At 48.7% G+C, this 23,722-nt stretch overlaps 1 protein-coding gene across 1 annotated transcript in view; it reads right to left on the reverse strand.

The window, feature by feature from the left end:
* CLIC6 (CLIC family member 6) overlaps positions 1-23,237 on the reverse strand; it is a 53,886-nt gene extending 30,649 nt beyond the window's left edge. Inside the window, exon 1 of the mRNA XM_088443172.1 lies at positions 20,542-23,237. Within this exon, the coding sequence (XP_088299298.1) occupies positions 20,542-23,121 (2,580 nt within the window). The 5' untranslated portion in view covers positions 23,122-23,237. The remainder of the gene's footprint in view (positions 1-20,541) is intronic.
* Between the last annotated feature and the right edge of the window lie 485 nt (positions 23,238-23,722).

Raw genomic sequence — 23,722 nt, forward strand, 5'->3', positions numbered from 1 at the left:
CATCTGATCTGGGATGCGATGTATGATCCCATTCAGATGAAGGAGCCGGCATATCGTGCAGTCTTCGGGGACCGCACGACTGCCGGCGGTGAAGGCACGTTCCGTCTGCCGACGGATCGGCAGTCGCGGGCACCTTAAGCTGCCATGGCTTGTCCAGAAGTGAGTGTAATGTGTCCACCGCTAATTGTGAGCTGCTGTAGCTTTATAAGAAATCCATAAGCTAGCGCATCCGGATACCACGTTTCTCCGTGAGGCAGTGCACACTGTTAGGTGGTCTGGCTGTTGGAGAGCACTGACACCAGGTCTCTGCACAGGTAGGTTTCTGGGATGGAGACAGCAATGGTAGCTTGGATGTCAATAGGAGAGCACTAGGTCGGTCAATGCGTTTCATTCCAAGAAGTTTTTCAAGACTATAGGCTACAATGGTTAGTGCATTCCGGAGCTTGGGAATTTGGAAATTAAGCAGCCCTCCATAGAAACCTATGTTGGCTGCTTTTGCAGTCAAAAATAGGGGATAGCAGCAGAAGTCCTCCTTAGATACATCCAGGGGTTACTTAATATTTCCAGCTGGGTATTTTCAGGGGATAATCCCCAAATATTTCTGGATAATAATATGCCCTAAAAATAAAAAATGACATTTAGGCATTTGCACTTGCAGAGAACAGCCAAATAGTGCCTGGAGGGGTATTCAGTTCCACCCCTCGCACTGTGGTTCCCATTCGCACAGCATTCTGGAGCACGATTCCGGCAGTGATGTAGGCAGTCACAGACCGTCCTTCACTGCCTAGGGATCTGGGGAGTCAGAGAACACCTATTCTGCCCATATGCAGGACGGCTCTTTTCTTCAAAATCTGGGGGACACAGCAGGGCGGCGCAGTCGCATGTGATGCAGCCTTATTGGCTGAAGCACAGCTGGTTGTGGTTGCGTCCTATGCAACCACGTCAGTTAAGTGGTTAAAGCAAAACATAGCAGAACAGGTGTAAACAGGTTTTGAAAGAAAGGGGAGCCAAGCAAGGGGGCAGTCCAGTATGTAAGAAGATATGGGCACGTCCCTATGATACGTGACCCCCCACCACGCACTCGCCGCTGTCCTGCTGCGGGCGGCCCCTACAGATATTGCGATGTATGCAACCGCAGGAAACAGCAAGTGACTTGTCAATATGAACATTTCATAAAACAATACGTTAACAACAGTTCAATGCTACAGTGCCTTGCAAAAGTATTCATCCCCCCTTGGCTTTTTACCTTTTTTGTTACATTACAACCTGTAATTTATTTTTATTTTTTTAATCTGAATTTTATGTGATGGATCTGCACAAAATAGTCTAATTTGGTGAAGTGAAATGAGAAAAATATATATAAAAAAGAATCTTTATAAATAAAACTCTGAAAATTGGCATGTACATATGTAATCGCCCCCTTTGCTATGAAGCCCCTCAAAAGTTACATAATTAGTGAAATGAAGTCCACCTGTGTGAAATCTAAGTGTCACATTATCTGTCAATATAAAAAACACACCTTTTCTGAAAGGCCCCAGAGGCTGCAACACCACTAAGCAAGAGGCATCACACCATGAAGACCAAGGAGCTCTCCAAACAAGTCATGGACAAAGTTGTTGAGAAGTACAATTCTGGGTTGGGTTATAAAAAAAATATCCAAATCTTTGACGATTCCCCAGAGCACCATCAAATCCATCATCATCAAATGGAAAGAACATGGTACCACAACAAACCTGCCTAGAGAGGGCCACCCACCAAAACTCACTGACCGGGCAAGGAGGGCATTAATCTGAGAGGCAGCACAGAGACCAAAGGTAACCCTGAAGGAGCTGCAGAGTTCCACAGCAGAGACTGGTGTATCTGTGCCTGTGACCACAATAAGCCGTACACTCCATAGAGCTGGGCTTTAAAGAAAGAGTGGCCAGAAAAAAGCCATTAGTGATAAAAATAAGAAGACACGATTTGAGTTTGCCAAAAAGGCATGTTGGCGACTCCCCAAATGTATGGAGGAAGGTGCTCAGGTCAGATGAGACTAAATTTGAACTTTTCGGCCACCAAGGAAAACGCTATGTCTGGCGCAAACCCAACACATCCCATCACCCCAAGAACACCATCCCCACAGTGAAACATGGTGGTGGCAGCATCATTCTGTGGGGATGTTTTTCAGCAGCAGGGACTGGGAAACTGATTCGAGTCGAGGGAATGATGGATGGTGCTAAATATAGGGATATTCTTGAGCAAAACCTGGTTCAGTCTGCCTGTGATTTGAGACTAGGATGGAGGTTCACTTTCCAGCAGGACAATGACCCGAAGCATACTGCTAAAGCAACACTCGAGTGGTTTAAGGGGAAACATTTATATGTGTTGGAATGGCCTAGTCAAAGCCCAGAACTCAATCCAATTGAGAAACTGTGGTCAGACTTGAAGATTGTTGTTCACAAGCGGAAACCATCCAACATGAAGGAGCTGGAGCAGTTTTGCCTTGAGGAATGGGCAAAAATCCCAGGGGCAAGATGTGGCAAGCTCATAGAGACTTATCCAAAGCGACTTGCAGCTGTAATTGCCGCAAAAGGCGGCTCGACAAAGTACTGACTTTAGGGGGGTGAATAGTTATGCACGCTGAAGTTTTCTGTTATGTTGTTCTAAATGTTGTTTGATTCACAATATAAAAAAACACAACTTCACAGTTGTGGGCATGTTCTGTGAATGAAATGATGCACACCTTCACACAATCCATTTTAATTCCAGGTTGTGAGGCAACAAAACATGAAAAATGCAAAGGGAGTGAATACTTTTACAAGGCACTGTACATTTTATAATAAAAAGTAAAAGAGAATATCTTGCACCCATTTATATTACAAATATTTTACGCATCATTTCAACAAGTTTTCCTTTTTGGCTTCAGCCCCGCTTGTATTTTTAGGTAGATCTGGATAGGGTCACGGCACCTATTGTATCCATTTCTGAAAACTGATTACAAACAATAGACCAAGTGGGCGGGGATATAAAGTAACTGTCTGCCAATCAGAGCATTAGAATGTTACTAACCGCAGAGAATACCAGCTCAGCTGTGCCCATTGAATATAAGCAAGTTGTAAAGTGTCACCACCCACGTCAGCAAGCAGCCAATCGGAGCCCCAAAATTTCCCAGCAGCAGAGGGTGGCGACGTGAGGAAGTGCCGGAAGAATATATGTAATCCCTACTTATGGGGCAGAGTTCATCAGCGCAATGCTCACCAATGGGTTAATCAGCTATGGGGCAGAGATTAGGCCCCCCGCAAGGCTGTGCTAAATAGATTTAATGTCACAAGTGCAGAAACGGATTCTACTGGTTCTTCAACCGATTTTCAGTGTTAGGTCTCAAAAAATATTTGCTGCTAAGAATAATCTTTACTTAATAACCTGGTGGGAAGCCAGACATTCACTATAGCTACAAAACCTCTGTATCCTTTTTAATTTCTTAAGAGGAATTACGAGCATAGAGGGGGCTTTGTTCCCAAACACTGCAGCAGGGAAATGGATTATAAAGTGGCATTTTAATCGCATATTTTTTTTTAAACACGGTTGAATTTTTGCTGTGAATATATCTTTCTTTTCATTCAAACTAAAACCACAGTCCGTAAAAGAATGCAAAATCGTTCTGCTTTAAATGCATTGCTTTTATTTGCACTGAAACGTAACCTGGCTGTAGGCGTACTGTACTGTATATGGTTTATTCAGCAGATCTGGTATGACAGACCTTCTGAAACCTGTATGATGAGTGTTGGGTTGGTATAGTGGCATGCTGCACCAGCTGTGATGTAATTGTAGGAGTGCAGTCATCATGCCCGTACCAATAGTTTCCATGGGATCCAGTCATTCTGCTTGTTGGCTACACATGTAAAGCTGGGTTCACACTGGAGCGATGTTGAGCCGATCTGCTGATTCAGAATGACATATCGCCTGCATCGCTCAGTGTGTGCGCATGTTTGCGCGCTCCCGCTGTCTCTAGCGACGGTCGCCAGGTTTGATGTGCTGCACGTCAAACCTAGCGTTCATTAAAGATGTCCAGTGTGGACGCACAATCACTGTTGATGGGGCATTCTTTCTGATGTCGAATGTCCGTTGCTCCAGTGTGCACCCAGCTTAGGAGCTACATTGGAAGGGAAGCAATCGGAAAGCCGACAGCCTATATACCGGCAGCCGGCTTCCCGACTGTCTTATCCCGGCATGGGTGAAATGCCGGGCGTCTAGATGTAGACGACCGCATTTCCCCGACGCCAGGAGACTGGCGCCCGGCATCACGATCGTAGTGATGCCGGGCACCATGAGCGGACAGCCGCGGGGGGGGAGGGTTAGGTTTAGAGTTCCCGGGGGGACTTAGGGTTAGGCACCCCCCCGGGAGGGTTAGGGTTAGGCTAGGGGGAGGGAGGGTTAGGGTTAGGCACCCCCGGGGGAGACTTAGGGTTAGGCACTTGGGGGGGAAGTTAGGGTTAGGCACCCCTAAGGAGGGTTAGGGGGGTTAGGTTAGGGGATACTTACCTGTCCACGATCGGGATTTCCAGCGCTGTCGGGCTTCCGCTGCGTCGCACTCTGCTTCTGTCGGGCTGCCGCTGACGGGAATCGAACCCATTCCCATTGGAAGAGACCTGGCCACTTGACTGGTTGTTTTTGCAGTAAAAAAAATGACTGGCCTATTAAGATAGAAATTACAGTATCTTCCGTCTAGATTTCTGTGCATGTCCAAAAACATTTTTTATTCAGAGGTGCGCGCTAACGGCTGATGCTGGAAGTACTGTGCATACGTTTGTGTTGAATCGCGGATGTGCCCAATGTTTACAACACAGAGACGCAAGGCGAATTTGGGCGCAAGAACTGTGAATTGCAATGGGCGTTCCTAGGAGGTGATAGGAGTTGGGCTAACAAGACACGTACGTGCCGCTGACAGAGCCTGCGTCTAAAGACGCTGTGGTGCTAGCGGGATGTAGTCCAGGGTGACCTTAGCGTTAGCCGCGGGGGGATGGTTAGGATTAGGGGCTCTAGCAGGGTTAACGGTAGGTTTTTTGGGGGGAGATTAGGGTTAGGCACCACCCCGGGAGTTTAGGATTAGGCACCCCGAAGGGAGGGTTAGGTTGGGGGAGAGGGTTAGGTAACTTACCTCACGCTGTCGGGATTTCATCCTCTCGGCCTGATGCTGCCGGGATTTGAACCAGCGGCTAAACATACGCCGGCATTTCAATCCCATTCCGGTGCTAGCACAGGACTACATATTGAGACTGAGAAATTGCACCAGCCATAGCGCTGGTGTGACCAATAGTGCAAAAAGTTGCCGATATGGGCATATAGTGCTCTACAATGCGAATAACAAGACTATACTGTAATAAACGGTTACCTTTATTGTGTTACACTAATGATAACACAGCAATAAAATATTTGTCTCTTCATTTTCATGCTGTATTTACATTGTACAGCGCCATATTCCCACTATCTGCAACTTTTTGCACAAAACTTTTTTTTTTCCCCGCTAAATCTTGTTTCCCACGTTCTAATTAGTCTGCCTACCAAATTTTCGGTGAGACTCTGGTTATTAAAGCAAGCTACAGACGGCTCTGACTAAGGAAAGTTTAATTATGGCCACCCTGTATATAATGATTCAGGCCTGGCCAGCCTGTGGCTCTCCCGTTGTTGTGAAACTATAAGTCCCAGTATGCTTTACCAGCTGATCAGTGGGAAGGTACGCAGGGACTTGCAGTTTAACAAAAGCTGAAGAGACACAGGTTGGCCAGGCATTTAGGGACTCATTGATCAATGAGTTTTATCATTCACAATGAGTGATGAAACTTGTTGCGTATGATAAATGGTGCTCCAGCCAATCAGCTCCCAACTGTCAATTTTCAAACAGATGACAGTTGGGAGCTGATTGGATGGACCAACCACTATCACACGCAATGAGTTTTATCACTCATTATGAATGATAAAACTCATTGATAAAGATATGAGATAAATGCCTAAAGCTGGGTACACACTCAGGCCCGTATTCAATTTGGAGCGGAAAGTCAATGCAATGTAATAGGCGGAAAAAAGTGCAGAATTGGGGTTTTGGGGTGCAACATTGCGGGAATCCCCCTGCAGCCTTCAGACAGTCCCCCAAAGGTAAACTGCATCAAAATTGTATTTTTATTTATTTTGTTTTAAAAACTTAAGAACACCCCAAAAAATCACTTTCATTTTGGGGGCAAAAAAAAAATAAATTTGGGGGACAAAGTTAAAAACTAGCGAACTAGACTCTAGGAGGGTTCCCAAGTATGCCCCAGGTGTTTTTTTCATTGCAGGTGCTTGCGGCAGGTGGATTTTTCAAGAGGTTTTAAACTTAACTTTGGCAACTTTAAAATATGCTGACCCCCATTTTCATGTACCCCAAATTTGCTGGGATAACTTATTTTCTGCAAAAAACACCTCCTGAATACTATTCTTCACCACTTGTACAAAAACGCTATTTAGCAGCTATTGAGACCATTTAAAAACACTAAATACCTTCAGCAAGCCAAATCGGGGGGTACCATAGCTAACCTCCATGTCAGAGCATCTTTTGGGGGGTGTCAGGCTGATTTCCCCAAAACTGACAGGACTTTCCGCTTGTTTCAATTTCGCCGGGTCCCGTTTTCGCCTATTTTCAAATTGAATGCGGGGATACACGGGCACGCGCGCGATAATTTTCCGCCTGCAATACAGGCGAAGTTGGAGAAAAGTCCGGGAGGCGGAAAAGTATCGCGGGTCCGCTCAAATTGAATACAGCTCTCAGTCGACGATGATTGGTAAGTGTACCGATCGCCTGCCCAATGTGCTGGGCTTGACAGCTCAACTGGCTGAGCTGTCAATTACCGCCGGGTCCCTGCAGCATGTGTACGAGAGAACGGCGGGTTGCCCGTACACACCAGCAGATGACCAATATGTCTTTCAGATATATCGTTCACAGATATATCCGCTGCACCCACCCGGCGATGCACTACAGATATATTGCCCGTTTTATTGCTATATCTATCAGTGTGTACCCAGCTTTAGCCTACATTTCTGTGGCGTACACGACCGAGATGATCAATTTAGCGATCTGAGAGGCTGGTGGGCAACATAATGATCTTGAAAGGTCTCGCATTACAAAAAGCCACTGTACTTATAGTTCTATAGTTATAGGCCGTGTGCTTAGCATTTTGGCAGACGAAGATGTAAGTGACCCCCCCTTCCCAGCCATCCCAAAAATAACTTGCATCGCCCTAGTACTGCTGATGTTGGTGATATGCGGTGGAGGATATGTATGTAATTTCGGGATTCATGCCAAACAATCATTTTTCATTTTTTGATGGAGGGCACAACAAAAAAAAGATGTAAAAGGCCCCATTGAGATGAATAACTTCTGTAGACTTGCAGACTATGAAAAGACTCCTGACCTGTAATTTGTGGCTCCCGGTTCGCACTGGATACGGCGCACGGCTGCGCGTTACAGGACACCCTTGGTATTTCGGAGGATAATTTGAAGGCATGCCATTCTTTGAACCAGCAGCGTTGGGGTCAGAAGATTTTTCCACTACAACTATAAAACTATGAGAAAAATATGTATTCATGATAAATGACACAGAGTACTGGGGCTTTCATCACTGAAGTAATTACAGAGAAGGCCTTTCAAAGGCGTTCTGCCAGAGGGAGGAGGCCCTTACACACCAGGTTTATTTCACTTTCCCAAAGACTGTGCCATGTCATGAGGTAAAAATAAACCTTTATAATCTATCAAAAATAAACTATAGGTTAATAAACCAAAATGAAGTCAATCTGCAGCCAGAGCCATTTTAACGGACACTCCCATTATGGGAAACTTGCACCTGTGGGCCCGATTCATTACGGATCGCTATTGCGATTGCAGCTCAGATTACGTACACAGTTCTGCTTCGAAAATATGCTAATGATTGCGATTGCGAAGCCAGCACAGAGACGCCCACTATCGCTACCTCACATCTGTAAGACCTCGCAGACCGTCATATACATCGGTAACATTGGCCCTGAATTACAGCAGCTCTGACCTGTCTCAGAAATTGCTAAGCTCTCTGCACGCAGTGAGTACTCAAGCCGCGTATGCCGTCGCAGCGGCTAATTTAGGCACGCCCATGCAACGGCATTCGAAAAGATTGGCACGCCTGCGTTTCTCCCACCACTCCCGTCACCACCCCTGTCATGATTACGTCCAGTCACTCAATCTGCGATGGCTTTCTTTCTGCGTGATCACAGAGCGATCGCAACTCACGGACGTGCACTGTGATGAACACGCAGTGCGCATCATCGTCCGATCTGTGGGCCTGATTCAGACCCGCTCGCAAGCACATAGCGCTCACAAGCGGGTCGATTGTGGGCCAGTGCGCACGTGTGGCGTGCGCACGTGCAAGCCCCGGAGCGAGTGCAAAAAGCATCCAAAAGGGGCGGCTGTCGATGTTGATCGACAGCTCGTCCCGTTTTGGAGGCGGGCAGGGGGGGTGGCTGGCCCAACGGAAGCGTTCCCGAAGGAAGTGATGTCAGTGGTGAGCTTCCGGCATTATTAGAGCCGAAAGCTCACTGGGGCTTGCGGGAACGAGATCTTACCACAAGGGTCTCGTCGCAAGCCCGATGGTCGTGACCATCATCTGGCCGCTCGCAAAAGCTGTGGGTGGTCACCCACAGCTATGCGAGCGGCCAGGAGGCCAGATTTAAAAAAAAAAGAAGCTGCCCCCCTAATTCAGAGCGAGCGCACGCTTTTTGCGTGCGGCTCTGAATCAGGCCTTGTGTACGCAGTTGCATTTGCGATCCGTAATAAATCAGGCTTTGTGTACCAAAAGTAGATGGTACCAGACTTCTCAAGTTAGCAAAACTTTTTTTTAGCTGACCTTTTAATGGCTGGAATTATGTTTTCTCAAGAGCACAATGCGCTTTTTTTTCTCTTTTAATCGAACCCATTAACGGTTGGTAACAGTCTCTTTTTTTGCGACAGGCTCATCTCGCATTTGCTGGTGTTTCTTCTACATAATATCCCATTAGGAGGATTATTTTGGCAAATGCACACACTAATAAAAAAAGGCCGCAGCGCATTTTTACACAAGTCGATCGGCAATACTTGGAATTGCAAAATAAGAGGCGCAACAGGAGCAGAACATTATTACATTGCTGAAATGGGTCCTGTTGGCAGGCCTGCATTAGGTAGGGGGCCCCCGATAAAGGGTGATGGAAATGCAAACAATTAAAAAAGGAAGCGTAATGTATGAGGTCACAGAAAGAAAATTCATGAGGTGGGTGCGGTTATGCAAAACATGTGCTGCCTCCCAAATGACAGCATACCCTGACGGGAGCCCAACATTATACTGAAACCACTAACGCAAAGCATAAAGCACCAGTTTCCCTGCCATTCAGGAAGTGTCCCAACGTTATACTGGCACCAGAGTCCCCACAGTATGGGCCTGATTCAGAGACACAAGGGCGATATTTTCGCAGAACGGGCGATTGTTTGCTAATGCACATGCGCAAATGCCGCAACGCGATTACGTGCAGATAGAGGAACCACTCGCAAAGTGAGTGATAGTCAGTCAGTATTTGCAGGTGGTAACGGAGGGAGGAGGGGGTTGTTAAAAAAACGCAGGCGTGCCTGACTGTTTAAACGTCATTTCATGGGCGTGCATAAATTAGCCAGAGCCGTAACTAGACTTTTTGGTGCCCTGTGCCAGAAAGAGCATTGTCGCCCCCCTCATTTTTCAAAGGGACATAATGCACCCAAAAAAGGGCCATGGCTTCATGGGGAAGGACCAAGGAAGAGATAGGAGAGGCCAGGAGATGCTGGGGATGAAATAAGAGGAAGCTACAAGCGAGAATGATAATAAACAGAAATTTGACAGGCCCAGACAGCGCCCCCTGACCTGTGGTGCCCTGTGCCATGGCACCGGCCGCACTACCCTAGCTACGGCCCTGAAATTAGCCATTGCGTTCTCCAGCGTAGCATGAGAGCTCTCTGCGTGTCAGGAGAGCTGCAGTGTTTGCGGCTGGGCAGACATGACTTACATGCTGCATGACTGCCTGCTGTGCGTCATTAGTACCGATGTTTACTCTGCTGTACAGATATGAGAAGGCAGCAGGGGGCGTCCCTATGCTCGGCTAAGCTTTGGAATGCATTGGCATATTTTAGCGACTGCCGAGAATAAGTGCCCAGTGGCATTCTTGTATGGGGGCTCAGCTGCTGTGGCTGTGTTCTACTGCATAAAGCGCAGAGCTGCTCCTGACTGAGGGCCCGATTCAGACCCACTCGCTAGGCTGCGTTCGCACGCAACCAGAAGATTTTTGCAATCTGCGCATGCGTACCCATCGCAATGCGGGTGTGCAAACTAATCCATGCGATTGGGAAGCGTTCGCTCGCTGCGCAAAGACAGCTCACTAGCTAGAGTGACAGGACAAGCCATATGTGGGTGGTGACGGGATGGTCCATGAAAACGGGGGAGTAGTGGTGAGAACGCAGGCGTGCCTGAGCGTCTCAGCGCCGTTTCAGAGGCGTGCATAATTAAGACGCAGCGTCATAGTACACGTCACATGGCTGAAAATCACACTGAATCACTCGCAGTGCTTGCGGTAGGGTATGGTCAGACACAAATGCTGCGATCGCTTCCGATGGTTCACGATGTTACCGATGGTTGCATACACTCCCTGGACATGACGTGGGAAAGTGGGCGTCTTAAGACAGGCTGGTGGGCGTCTGCATACACAGAACGATGGCACACTAAGACATAGTGGGCGTGCTTTTGCCTTGCCGTGCGATCGCGGATTTGCATACTTTCGCTGCATGCCAACGCATCTAGCGAGCGGGTCTGAAACGAGCCCCGAGTCCCTTATTCAGCGTCACGTGACACATCACGTCAGTGATACTGATGATGGGACTAGGGAGCAACTCTGCCGAAATCATAAGGTGACGGTGAGCAGTCAGGGTGGCAATGTCCTCCACGTACTTGCAAGAGCCCCCCATTATGCCAGCACCAGTGTCAAACACATACCATAAAGTCCCGTCCCCCCCATACACACATTTATACAGTGGGTATAATGATCTTGGTAAAACAATTTTATTTACTGTTACCAGTACAACACAATGACTGATGGCCTGTATCATACAGTACGTAGCCTGTACGTATTGAATCAGCTCCATCTGCTTAGACTGCTGTCCTAGTGCAGGGCGCTGTGTTCTCCTGGTCTATCAGCCCTGCAGTAATCTCCACCTGCACACTAACTGGATTCAGGAGATCAGGGGGCTTATCCCTCGTCCTTATTAACACCTTCATTTCCAGGGTACTCTAAATGCCACCAAGCCAATCACATCTCTTGTTGCAGTACTTGGTGAGCAAACCACCTACCTTAGCGATTACTTACTAATCCCTATGTTAACCCTATCTTCTCTGATCACATCTGAATAGATGCCGTAGCACAAAGAGCTGAGTATAGTGATCCCCATGACATCTGCATTTCTGCCATCTGTTACCTGTGTAGTTTGCCCATGTTAAATGCCCAAATAGACAAAGGACCTGATTCATTATGGATCGCTATGGCAGTCCCGATCTGGAGCCTTTCGCGCACGCGCCCTGTGATGTATGCGCAGTACGAACAATCGGCAGTCTGCGTGCGTAATCGTAGTAATGAATCAGGCCCATGATCCTTTAGGCTGCAGGCAGACATATAGGGCCTGATTCAGAGACTTGACGGTTTGGGTACATCTCCGATTGTTGGGGCTTTGCGCATGTGCTGGACCTGTTCTGCATATGTACAGAATGGGCCCTGCGTTCTTGCTGACAGGAGCCGTCTTTTTCCTACAGGCGCCTCCTGCTGCATTAGAGTATTAGTTGGACAGTATTGCACGATCGCTTCCCTGCAGCTGAATCAGGCCCATGCACTTTTGTGTGTTAGGAGGGTACTCCCTTAGATGAGAGTACCATCTTACTAAAGAATCAACCCAATAAAAGTGCTTCATGTGCACATGATGTCAGATGTGTGCTAACCAATGAGGGAAGGAAGCTTGGCGAAGTGGACGGGGACTGGATGGGGCAAAGCGTTCCTGCATCTATCAGTATAGGAACCACTGAAGCATACATTGAAGTATAATTTATATCTAAATATAATTAAGGACATAATATAGGGTAACAAGACGTTCCAGACATCAGGGGACCATCCCAGATTGATAGATTTACCCCAATTACAGGGTGTCACAGGGGATGTGATATATGAGTTTGTCAATGTCGACGTTCACCAACATAAAGGCCTGATTCTGAGTCACACACTAAAGCGCACGCAGCAACGTGTATTGGCGGCCACTTGTCTGCGAGTTTATGCAAATGATGCTACAAACGCCTTCCCTTGTGTACATTGAATGTGAAAGGACTGAGACGACCACATTTAGCCCCCGTGTGCGCTGTAACACCGATTGGTGCATCCTTATACGCCACTATCGGTCGCACCATCAAAACTTTTACGCCAGCCCTATGGCCTACGTCTGTGTACACAGCCGCTTGCAATGACACACCCCCGACACTCCCATAACACGCCCACTGATTGGACCAGGTTTGCCTGCACTACAGGCCACCTCCCAGTCACCGCCCAGGAACGCCCACCACTTTCCCACAACATTTCTGACAAGAGCGCCTTTGTGTGTACGCTCTCTGTGGGACGCAGGCAGTTTTAGGACCTGCGTGACAATCGGCATTGCATTGCATGCGGCTCTGAATCACGCCCCATGCGACATCATGCAAGTCGCACCGCACATGCATCCCGATTGTGTCCATGCAGAGTCACCGTTCTAATTTCAGGCGCACGTAGGGGGATGTGTAGTGAAAATGTGGCGGGCTCACATAGGAGGCCATACTTGGATGGATCAGGCTTCGATGGTGCATCTAAAGGCGCCTCAAGCAGCAATACTGCGTGTACAGACGCTGACCACGGGCATCTCAGTCACACATTCGGTCACACGGATTTGCATAAAGTCACAGACGGTCGACCGCCAATAGCTGCGGGCACTTCTGCCTCCATCTCTGAACCACGCACACAATGAGCACAGCACTTGGCCAATCAGGTGGATCCCATAGGGATCAGTAATTGTAGTCGGCCTGCGCAAATGGTCAGACCTTGGTCATCATTTGACCGCGTTGCCTGCTAGCTTGTATCAACATTTGATCGCTCACAATCAGACGCTCTTAGGAAACAATGGTTGTTTTAGGAACGCACATACACGTGATTTAATCGGGCACTGAAATTCTGAACGGGCAACATTTTTTTTCTCTGTTCAATGTTGATGGAGAAAAGTTGCTTTCCTATAGTATGAGCATTGCACAGATCCAGAGCACTACATGAATGGTTTTCACGATGCATGTGCACCACAAGGCACAAAACGGTCCAAGTTTAATTAACCAGAGAAATAAACATTAACTTAATCATTATTTGTTAACGCTGATTATAGGACACACAATCCAGGAAGTGACAGTCACACATTTCGAGGTTTCCCATTACCCGCACCAAGTTCTATTTTAATCAAGTACAATCTTTAACCATTTCCCATACATCCATTCAATGAAGATACGTAGGGACTTCACCATAAAGCCTGTATAGTCTACTTATATTTTCATTTGGGCTAGTTGAGGATGAGGATCAGGGACATTTCACCCCAAATTTTGGGTTGACAAAGTCTATAACATGGCTACTAAGGGCCTCATCTCAGTATCACTGATTTCATAAATGTTTTGGCCGCCTGGTCCCTGACAGAAATAGCTGATCGGGGGCTGTGCTGCCGGGAACATTGGAAATTAAGGGGTCTATTTACTAAGCTTTGTTAGGATATAAAGTGAATGGAGGTAAGGTACCAGCCAATCAGCTCCTAACTGCCAAGTCACAGGCTGTGTTTGAAAAATGACAGTTAGGAGCTGATTGGCTGGTACCTTATCACCGTTCACTTTATCTCCTAACATAGCTTAGTAAATAGACCCCTAAGGGGTCTATGTACTAAAGGTGCTCATCCACTAGCAGACATGAAAACGACTGCACGATTACGACATTGTAATCGTGCAGTCGTTTGTCAGTCTGTGATGAGCCTGCACTGAACGAGCAGTCGCATCACTGGTCGTTTTAGACATTTTTGCAAACGATTTATGAACGATTGTTATCGTTCAATCATCACTCAACTTAATCGTCTAGTGGATGGGCACCTTAAGCCTTGGAGAGAGATAAAGTTTAAGGAGATAAAGTACAAACCTAACTGTAATTTTTCAAACAGTCTGTAAAGTGACAGCTAGGAGCTGATTGGTTGGTACTTTAGGGGAGATATACTAAGAGTTGAAGAAAGATAAAGGGCCTGTAAATGTTGCATTCGCATTGTGATCGCAGCCTAACATAAAGACGCCCACTTCCCCTTACTCACATCCGTATACTTGGCCAACATAGCGAAACAATCGGTAACATCAGACCCATACGCACAGTTATAGGCAGGTCAGACCTCACTCAGGAATTGCTTACTATCTGGTATCGCAGTGGATAATTTATACACGCCTCTGAAACGGCGTTCAAACGCACTGGCACGCCGCTCCCCCCCCATGTCACCACCCGCAAACAGCAGTATCTGTCAATCACTCTGCCAAGGGTCTGCGTACCCTCTACAATCACAGTCCCGAACGCAGTAACTAATTTGCACGGTGCGATGCATATGCATGTGCAGAGCGCAACAATCGGTCGATTGCGTTCGTATAAGCAACTGCGTTCTTTGCTGAATCAGGTCCAAAGTACTAACCAATCAGCTCATAAGTGCCAGTTTACAGGCTGTGTTTAAAAAATAACAGTTAGGAGCTGATAACCATAGGACTGTTTGTGTCCCATCCCTCTATCTGCTGTATGTCATCTGCTGACCGTTTTTCCTGGGTGTGGTATATTTTGTCAATGTTCATCATGTCGACATGCATGGCACATCAAAACTGAACACTTCAACATACATCATGTCTACAATGATAAAATGTCGACATGATTAGAATGTCGTCAAAACGTCCCTGGTGGTCTAGCAGTGACTTACACGGTACGGCGGCTCTAGAGGTGTCTTCCGGGTACGACGGTGACATCAGGATGACTTCTGGTGGATCCTGCACAGCTTTCGGTAGTAGCCTAGCCCTAACCTTCCCTAGTGCCTTACCCTAACCTTCCCCCTAGTGCCTAACCCTAACTGTTCATTCCTGTAGCCTAGCCCTATCCTTCCCCCTAGTGCCTAACCGTTCCTTCCTGTAGCCTAACCCTAACCTTCCCCCTAGTGCCTAACCATTCCTTCCTGTAGCCTAACCCTAACCTTCCCCCTAGTGCCTAAACCTAACTGTTCATTCCTGTAGCCTAGCCCTATCCTTCCCCCTAGTGCCTAACCGTTCCTTCCTGTAGCCTAACCCTAACCTTCCCCCTAGTGCCTAACCATTCCTTCCTGTAGCCTAACCGTAACCTTACCCCTAGTGCCTAACCATTCCTTCCTATAGCCTAACCCTAACCTTCCCCCTAGTGCCGGTATGCAGTCGGGAAGCCGGCGGACGTAATCCCGACGGCCGGCTTCCCGACTACTTTATCCCGGCGAGGGTTAAATGACAGGCGTCTAAATCTAGACGCCTGTCACTTTACCGATGCCGGGAGACCGGCGCCCGGCATCCCGATCGAAGTGATGCTGGGCGCCGCTGTGGACAGCCGCATTAGGTTTAGGGCTCCCAGGGGGACTTAGGGTTAGGCACCCCCCTGGAGGTTAAGGTTAGGTAAGGGGGAGGGAGGGTTAGGCACACCCGGGGGGGACTTAGGTTTAGGCGGCGGGGAAGGGGGGGTTAGGTTTAGGCACTTAGAGGGGGGATTAGGGTTAGGCACTGGGGGGGAAGGTTAGGGTTAGGCAGCCCTAAGGGAGGGTTAGGGGGGGAGGTTAGGTTAGTAAATACCTGGGGACGATCTAGATTTTCATCCCTGCCGGGCAGCCGCTGTCGGGATTTGCACCGCCAGACTTACGTCCGGAAGTAATTCATACCGATTCCCTAGTGCCTAACCCTAACTCTTCCTTCCTGTAGCCTAACCCTAACCTTCCCCCTATTGCCTAACCCTTTCTTCCTGTAGCCTAACCCTAACCTTCCCTCTAGTGGCTAACCCTAACTCTTCCTTCCTGTAGCCTAACTCTACCCTTCCCTCTAGTGCCTAACCCTAACTCTTCCTTCCTGTAGCCTAACCCTAACCTTCCTCCTATTGCCTAACCCTTCCTTCCTGTAACCTAACCCTAACCTTCCCTCTAGTGGCTAACCCTAACTCTTCCTTCCTGTAGCCTAACCCTACCCTTCCCTCTAGTGCCTAACCTTAACTCTTCCTTCCTGTAGCCTAATCCTAACCTTCCCTCTAGTGGCTAACCCTAACTCTTCCTTCCTGCAGCCTAACCCTAACCTCCCCTCCTGTAGCCTAACCCTCCCCTTAGTGCCTAACACTAACCCCCCCCTCCTGTAGCCTAACACTAATCCTTCCCCTAGTGCCTGACCCTAACCCTCCGCTGCCAGTCGGTATAGAATGTCGACAGTTCACATGTCAACTCTGTGATCATGTCGACATTCTGCACATGACGACATGGTCAATGTTGGCATTTCAACAATTTCGACATAAACCTTTAAATGTCGACAATATGGCTATATTCCGTTTTTCATATATTTAATAGGTGATGGTTTCATATTTACCATCCTAATATCATTATGGTTTTTGTTTAAGTTTTATTTCATATGTACTGGATGACTTAGGGTGTGGGATGCAACAAGCAAGCATCCCGCCACTGATCGCAAGCAGAGCCGCGTTTAGTAATACCGTATGCTTGTACAATTGTGTAAAATGGCAAAAGACATCTCTCCCGATAAGAATTTTATGACCCGGGAGTCCTTCTGTGCATGCACAGCAGTAGGCCAGGGCATGCGCAAGGCGCAGGGGCACACGGAGGCATCCGATTGGATTCCTCTCAGGGAACAATGCAGAGAGATGTCTATAGATTGTGTTTCTATAGGGTCCGCTTTCCGGAGTTTGTTGCAAATGGCGAATGCGGTCAAACACCATTTTCGGAGGTTTGACTGCATTTTTTCCGTTGATGCATCCCGCCCTTTAAGAGAACAAGTGGAAGAGTGAAGGGGATTACGCAGGAGAGCAGCTATTTCGGTGACATTGCCCAATGTGTAATCATCTTGGAGGGGTCTATTTCTGGGCGACACTTTGGATAGCACCGCATATTCGTGATCTTATTATCATGTTACTCAGAGGGCAATATCCAATTAGCTGCAGGGTTTAGCCATCCCGATCCTCATCGGAGCAATTCTATTAATATGTTGATCAGGATTGGCTATCGTTTTTCACTCCCACACACACTTCCATTTGTATCCAATTAGATCTAAAGCAATGTAATGGATTAGTAACAATTGCAGCATATATGGTCATCTAACACCTCTAATATCTTTAATCAACAAGCCTACCGACTCCCTTAGCTATAGATCACACTAACACCTAATCAGTGAGTACACAGTGACAATCATTTGTGGGGGAGTTCTGATATAATTCGCTGCTTATAATCAGGGCGTTCCTAACTTCACCATATGGGCGGGATGTACTAAGCATCGCATCTGCAATGCGGTACATTCCTCAACTTATCGGGTACATACCGGCGTTAATAACATCGGTATGTACCTAGAAATGCGATTAAAATTGCAAAGGACAGCTCTACCGATATGATATGTCTTTTGCGATAGAGGGATTTCCAAGTTTTATAACCAGAAGTCCCTCTGCGCATGTGCAGACCGAAGAACGCGCTGCAGGGGACACTGGGAGGGATCCGAGTGGATCCCTCTCAGAAGAAATGCTATAAGAAGCCTATAGGCTTTTATTGGGTAATGCCATCTAAAGATGGCGCTACCCACCGGGTCCCAGCTGTTGAAATGTATTGCATTCCAAAGCTTGTTACATATGGGAATGCATCCAAAATGAAAAAAAATGCATTTTTGGAGTTTTGGCCACATTTTCAAGCTTAGTACATCTTGCCATATATATTATAAATGTTAACAAATATTAGTCACCTCAGATTTCTAACCTCAGATTCCCGCCTAAATGCTCTTGGCATGGTGCTTGAGGCGGTATGTACTAAGCACTGCATCCGCGATGCAGTACGTCTCGCCTGTCTTCGGGTACATACCACGGTTAATTACCAAGGTATGTACTTAGAATATTGCAAAGGACAGCTCTCCCGATAAGACCTGTACTTTCCGTTTGCTCCGGACACAGGGCCAGATTCAGACCCGCTCGCGAGCGCTATGCATCATGCGCATGCGCGAGACCCGGATAGCGACTGGCAAACCGTCACTCCGGGTCTCGTACCAAAGGGGGCGTGCTGTCGATGTTGAGTGACAGCATGCCCCCTTTGGTGGGCGGTCCGGAGGCGTGGCTGCCCAGACGGAGACGTTCCCATGGGAACGCCTACCGTCTGGGGGCCGGCCCCACTGACATCACAAGTGATGTCAGTGGGAGTGCTTTCGGCTCTGGTAGAGCCGAAAGCACTCTAGGGCTTGCGGCAATGAGACCCTACCACAAGGGTCTCATCGCAAGCCTGATGGTCGCGATGGTCTTGACCATCGCGACCATCTTCCTGGCCGCTCGCTATAGCTGTGGGTGGTCACCCACAGCTATGCGAGTGGCCAGGAGGCCGCACTAAAAAAACAGAAGGCCGGCCCTGATTCAGGCCCACAGGGACTTCCGGGTTTAACACCCAGAATCCCTCTGGCGTCCTTCTGAGCAGAAGGCCGTGGGGGGTGATGGGAGGGATCTGATTTGATCCCTCTCAGCAGAGGCGTCCCGAAAAGTAGCTCATTGGCTTCTAATGGGTAACACCACCTGAAGATGGCGTTACCTATAGGGACGAGGCATTACGGTGCTTAGTACATATGGGGTATGCTGTAAAACACCATAAAAATGAATTTCCGGGGGTTTTACCACATTTTTGCCTTTAGGTCCTGTTTCAGATCCGCTCGCAAGCGCTATGCGCTCGCAAGCGGGTCGATGGCCGGGCAGTGTGCGAGTCCCGGAGCGAGCGAGAAATCACTCGCTCCGGCGCTCGCATCCAAAAGGGGCGGCTGTCGATGTTGATCGACAGCTCGCCCCGTTTGGTAGGCGTGTCACAGCTTAGCGAGCGGCCAGGAGGCCAAGCAAAAAAAACATGCGGCCGTCCTAGCTTTTTGCGAGCGGCTCTGAATCAGACCCTTAGTGCGTCCCCCCTTGTACTTTTATATGGTTACAAAACTGCTGGGGGACTTTTAATACCCATATCATTAGTAGTGAGAGCACATGCAATATATTATATTTATTCCAACAATAACCCCTTTCCTCCTGGGAATCTTAGAGGGAATATCCTGGGGGCAAGTGCAGGGGGAGTGATGACGTGATTCGAGTAGCATGGCCCACTACGCAATGCCGCAATTTGCGCATCACAACAATGGGGGGCAGGATTAGGACGTCACAAATGGCAGCGAATACCCTTAGCAAGCCCCGCCTCTGTGCATATCGGACGTTAGCCTAGCTTACCTAGACAATCCAGGAGAGAAGGCGAGTATGATTTAGAGTTGCCAGGCGGCTTAGCTGGGTCCAACTCCCAAATTGAGCTGTCTAGAATGTATTTGCAGCATATAAGAGCATGCAGTATTTGCCCTGCCTGTAAAACATTGTAACTGTAAAGGTGGGTACACATTAGACCATATGCCGCCTGAGCCGGCGTCCATATCGTCCACATTGGCAAATGTGTACCCACTATGGACGACATTGGGTGCTCCCGCAGGTTGCCCATCACAGTCATTGTGTCGGCCTGCATGCAGTGCTGTCGGAACACCCCAATTGCCGACGCCAGGCAGGCGAATGGAGCCGGTGCCCGACGTTTCGGGTGGTCGGGCACTGGATTGTGTAATGTATACCGGCCGCCCGATATGTTGGGCCATCGGGCATCGCATCACTGGGTACACACAGCGGTAAGTGTGTACCCAGCTTAACGGGCAGAGGCAAGCACGAGAGGATGTTTTCGGCCCACCCCTTCATAGGCTGCAAGCGGAATCCAGCTAGAGACTATTCTGCCAAGCTGCTGGAAGCCGTTTCGGTGGCAGCTCGCAAGTAACTTGAACCCACCTGAAATCTGCCCCAATTTCCTGCCACCCTGCCCTTCTCTAGGCAGTGTATCTACTTAGCCTGAATAGTAGTTAGGTAATGCACAAATCCATTCTGCGTGAATATCAGGCCACAAACCACGGCTACAATAATACAAATACTATGAATTTTCTGCTTTCAAAAGCATATAATATATTCATAACTTTAAAACAGAAATTTAATTTTCAAGATGAATTAACCTAAGGAAATGAGATAGGAATTGCAATTACAGGCAGAGCTGCCCAGTAGTGTGGGTCACATCTGTGGGGCAAAGAATAAAACTAAAAAAAACAAAAAACAAATCTTCAGCGAGGCAATGTGAGTGGCTCTTACCTTAACAAACAAGGATATGTCGTGGTCCTGCAGTATCTTACTGTCCTCTAATGTGGAGTCGGGACTAATTGTTTGGGCCACACCATTTTCTCTGATGGCATCTCCACCGCCGCTGTCTGTGCCACCATCAGGAGTAACTGGCTGGGTCTCCTCAGATGTAACAGGCAGGCCTCCTTCCTCTGCTCGTCTTTCTTCAGCTATGGTAGGATGGTCCTCAGGTCCCTTCTCAGGTGTCTCTTCCAGGGCAGGAGGTTTTTCTATTACAAAGTCGTCCTTTGATAAGGAACCTTCCGTAGGGACATCTCCAGATGTTTCCACTATATTCAGATGTACATCTATCACAGGTTCAGCTATCTCCTCTGACTTCTCCTCTGTTTCGGCTTTCTGGTTTGCACTGTCTTTCTCCTGCTCTGCATATGCTCCCTGCACCAAATCCTCATCATTTTGTTCTACTTTTGAATTTCCATCCCCATTTGCTTCTCCTAACTCACCCTCTTTAACTTCCAGATTTCCTATGACAACACCTGACTCATCTCCAGTACCATTTAACGGTTCTAGCTGTCCTGTAGCTCCTTCTCCTGTCTCCTCTTCAGAATGTTTACCTGGTTCTTCTTGTCCAATAGCTTCATCACCTGTACCCTCTCCAGGATCAGCTGCTGGTTCTACCTGTCTAGCTTCATCTGCAGCACTACTCCCTGGTTCTACCTGCTCTGCAGTTCCAGCTTCTGTTACCTCTCCAGCACCAGTCCCTGGTTCTACCTGGCTTGTATGTTCTTCCCCTGCCACCTCTCCAGCACTGCTCACCAGTTCTACCAGGCCAGTAGCTCCTTCCCCTGTGACCTCTCTGACACCAGTCCCTGGTTCTTCTGTCTCGCCAGTAGCTCCGTCCCCTGCCACCTCTCCAGCACTACTCCCCGGTTCTACCTGGCCAGTAGCTTCTTCCCCTGTCACCTCTCCGGCACTACTCCCCGGTTCTACCTGGCCAGTAGCTTCTTCCCCTGTCACCTCTCCAGCACTAGTCCCTGGTTCTTCTACCTGACCAGTAGCTTCTTCTCCTGTCACCTCTCCAGCACTAGTCCCTGGTTCTTCTACCTGGCCAGTAGCTCCTTCCCCTGCCACCTCTCCAACATTACTCCCCGGTTCTACCTGGCCAGTAGCGCCATCCTCCATCTCCCCTACAGCAATATTTCCATGTCCATCCTCACCTGTAGCTCCTTCCTCTCCCTGGTTCACATTTTGCTTTTCATCTGGTTTATCCCCATCTACTCCTTCTGTACCTTCAGCATGATCTCCCTCCTTCTCCTCGTCCTCATCACTGCTGGATGTCCCTTCACTGCTCTCACTACTGCTCTCTTTCTCATCCTTCTTCTCTTCCTGGTCCCCTGTACCCTCCTCTGTGCTCCCTTTATCAGTATCTGTGTTGTTAAGGTCAGGATCTGCAAGTACCTGATCATGAGCCCCATCTGCTGAGGATTCATCACTGCCTTTTACATCAGGGGATGCTATGACTGTCTCCTGCTCTCCTACTGCAGGGCTAACACCCTCCACCTGCTTCTCCCCCGCACCCTCCTCTACAATGGGGTGCACAGCATCCTGCTTCTCCCCCGCACCCTCCTCTAAAATGGGGTGCACAGCATCCTGCTTCTCCCCTGCACCCTCCTCTACAATGGGGTGCACAGCACCCTGAGTCTCCCCCACACCCTCCTCTACAATGGGCTGCACAGCATCCTGCTTCTCCCCCGCACCCTCCTCTAAAATGGGGTGCACAGCATCCTGCTTCTCCCCAGCACCCTCCTCTACAATGGGGTGCACAGCACCCTGAGTCTCCTCTGCACCCTTCTCTGCATTAGGAATCACAGCACCCTGCTTCTCCCCTGCACCCTCCTCTACATGGGGGATCACAGCACCCTGAGTCTCCTCTGCACCATCCTCTACATTGGGGATCACAGCACCCTGAGTCTCCCCTGCACCCTCCTCTATATTGGGGATGACAGCACCCTCCTCTGCATTGGGGATCACAGCACCCTGCTTCTCCCCTGCACCCTCCTCTATATTGGGGATGACAGCACCCTGCTTCTCCCCTGCACCTTCCTCTGGATTGGGGATCACAGCACCCTGCTTCTCCCTTGCACCCTCCTCTGGATTGGGGATCACAGCACCCTGCTTCTCCCCTGTACCCTCCTCTGCATTGTGGATCACAGCACCCTGCTTCTCCCCTGCAGCCTCCTCTATATTGGGGATGACAGCACCCTGCTTCTCCCCTGCACCCTCCTCTGGATTGGGGATCACAGCACCCTGCTTCTCCCCTGCACCCTCCTCTGGATTGGGGATCACAGCACCCTGCTTCTCCCCTGCACCTTCCTCTACATTGGGGGTCACATTATCTTGCTTCTCACTAGCATCTTGCACCTGTGTGTGAGAGCCCATTACGTTACCTCCATCTGCCTGACAGACATTGCTCATTCCCAGTTTGTCTCCCCACTGCCCTGACTGAAGCTCTGCGTCGGTTGCTCGGTGCCCACTGCCCATGTGTTGCAGGTCGGACAGTGCCAGCTGCTCACCAACTGCGGCGTCTGCCATGCTGCTCGGGTGTCACTAGAAGTCTGTGCCTGCCCCGGCTTCTCCCGTGACTATGGCGACCTGGATAAGTGCAGGATTAGCGCCTTCCAGCCTGGGCTCTGCAAATCCTCTGAGGGTGTCCCACTCCCGGGCCATCACCACGCCCTGCACCCCTCCCACTGGTACCACAAGGCCCCGGGTGGAATTCCCTAAATTATGCTTTCTGCGGGTCACATTGCAAAGTAATCACTGGCAGGGACTGAGGAATGCTATTATGGTACTATAGTGCATGCAGCATATTACATCCCTGCAGCAATAGCGATTCCAGGACGTTACCTATGTATGTGTAGTCTTGCAGTAGGGGCACTAGTACTTGCAGACAGCAGTGTGCAGCACCCTTTAGTTCTACAGCCACTGGGCATCCTCAGGTGGTCAAGACCTGTAGCAGTGGATAAGGACACTCAGCCAGAGTTATTAGCATGCTGGGCGAACTCCTTATATTTATTACACTACATTGGGGAAGATGTATCAAGAGCTTAGTTATCTCTGCACTACGATACATCGGTATCAACACTTATCGCAGAGATACCGGTTGTCAAAGCGCAGTCATTAATATTAATGT

This window comes from Taudactylus pleione, unplaced genomic scaffold (assembly GCF_031769625.1).
Source record: "Taudactylus pleione unplaced genomic scaffold, aTauple2 ptg000327l, whole genome shotgun sequence".
NCBI lineage: Eukaryota > Metazoa > Chordata > Amphibia > Anura > Myobatrachidae > Taudactylus > Taudactylus pleione.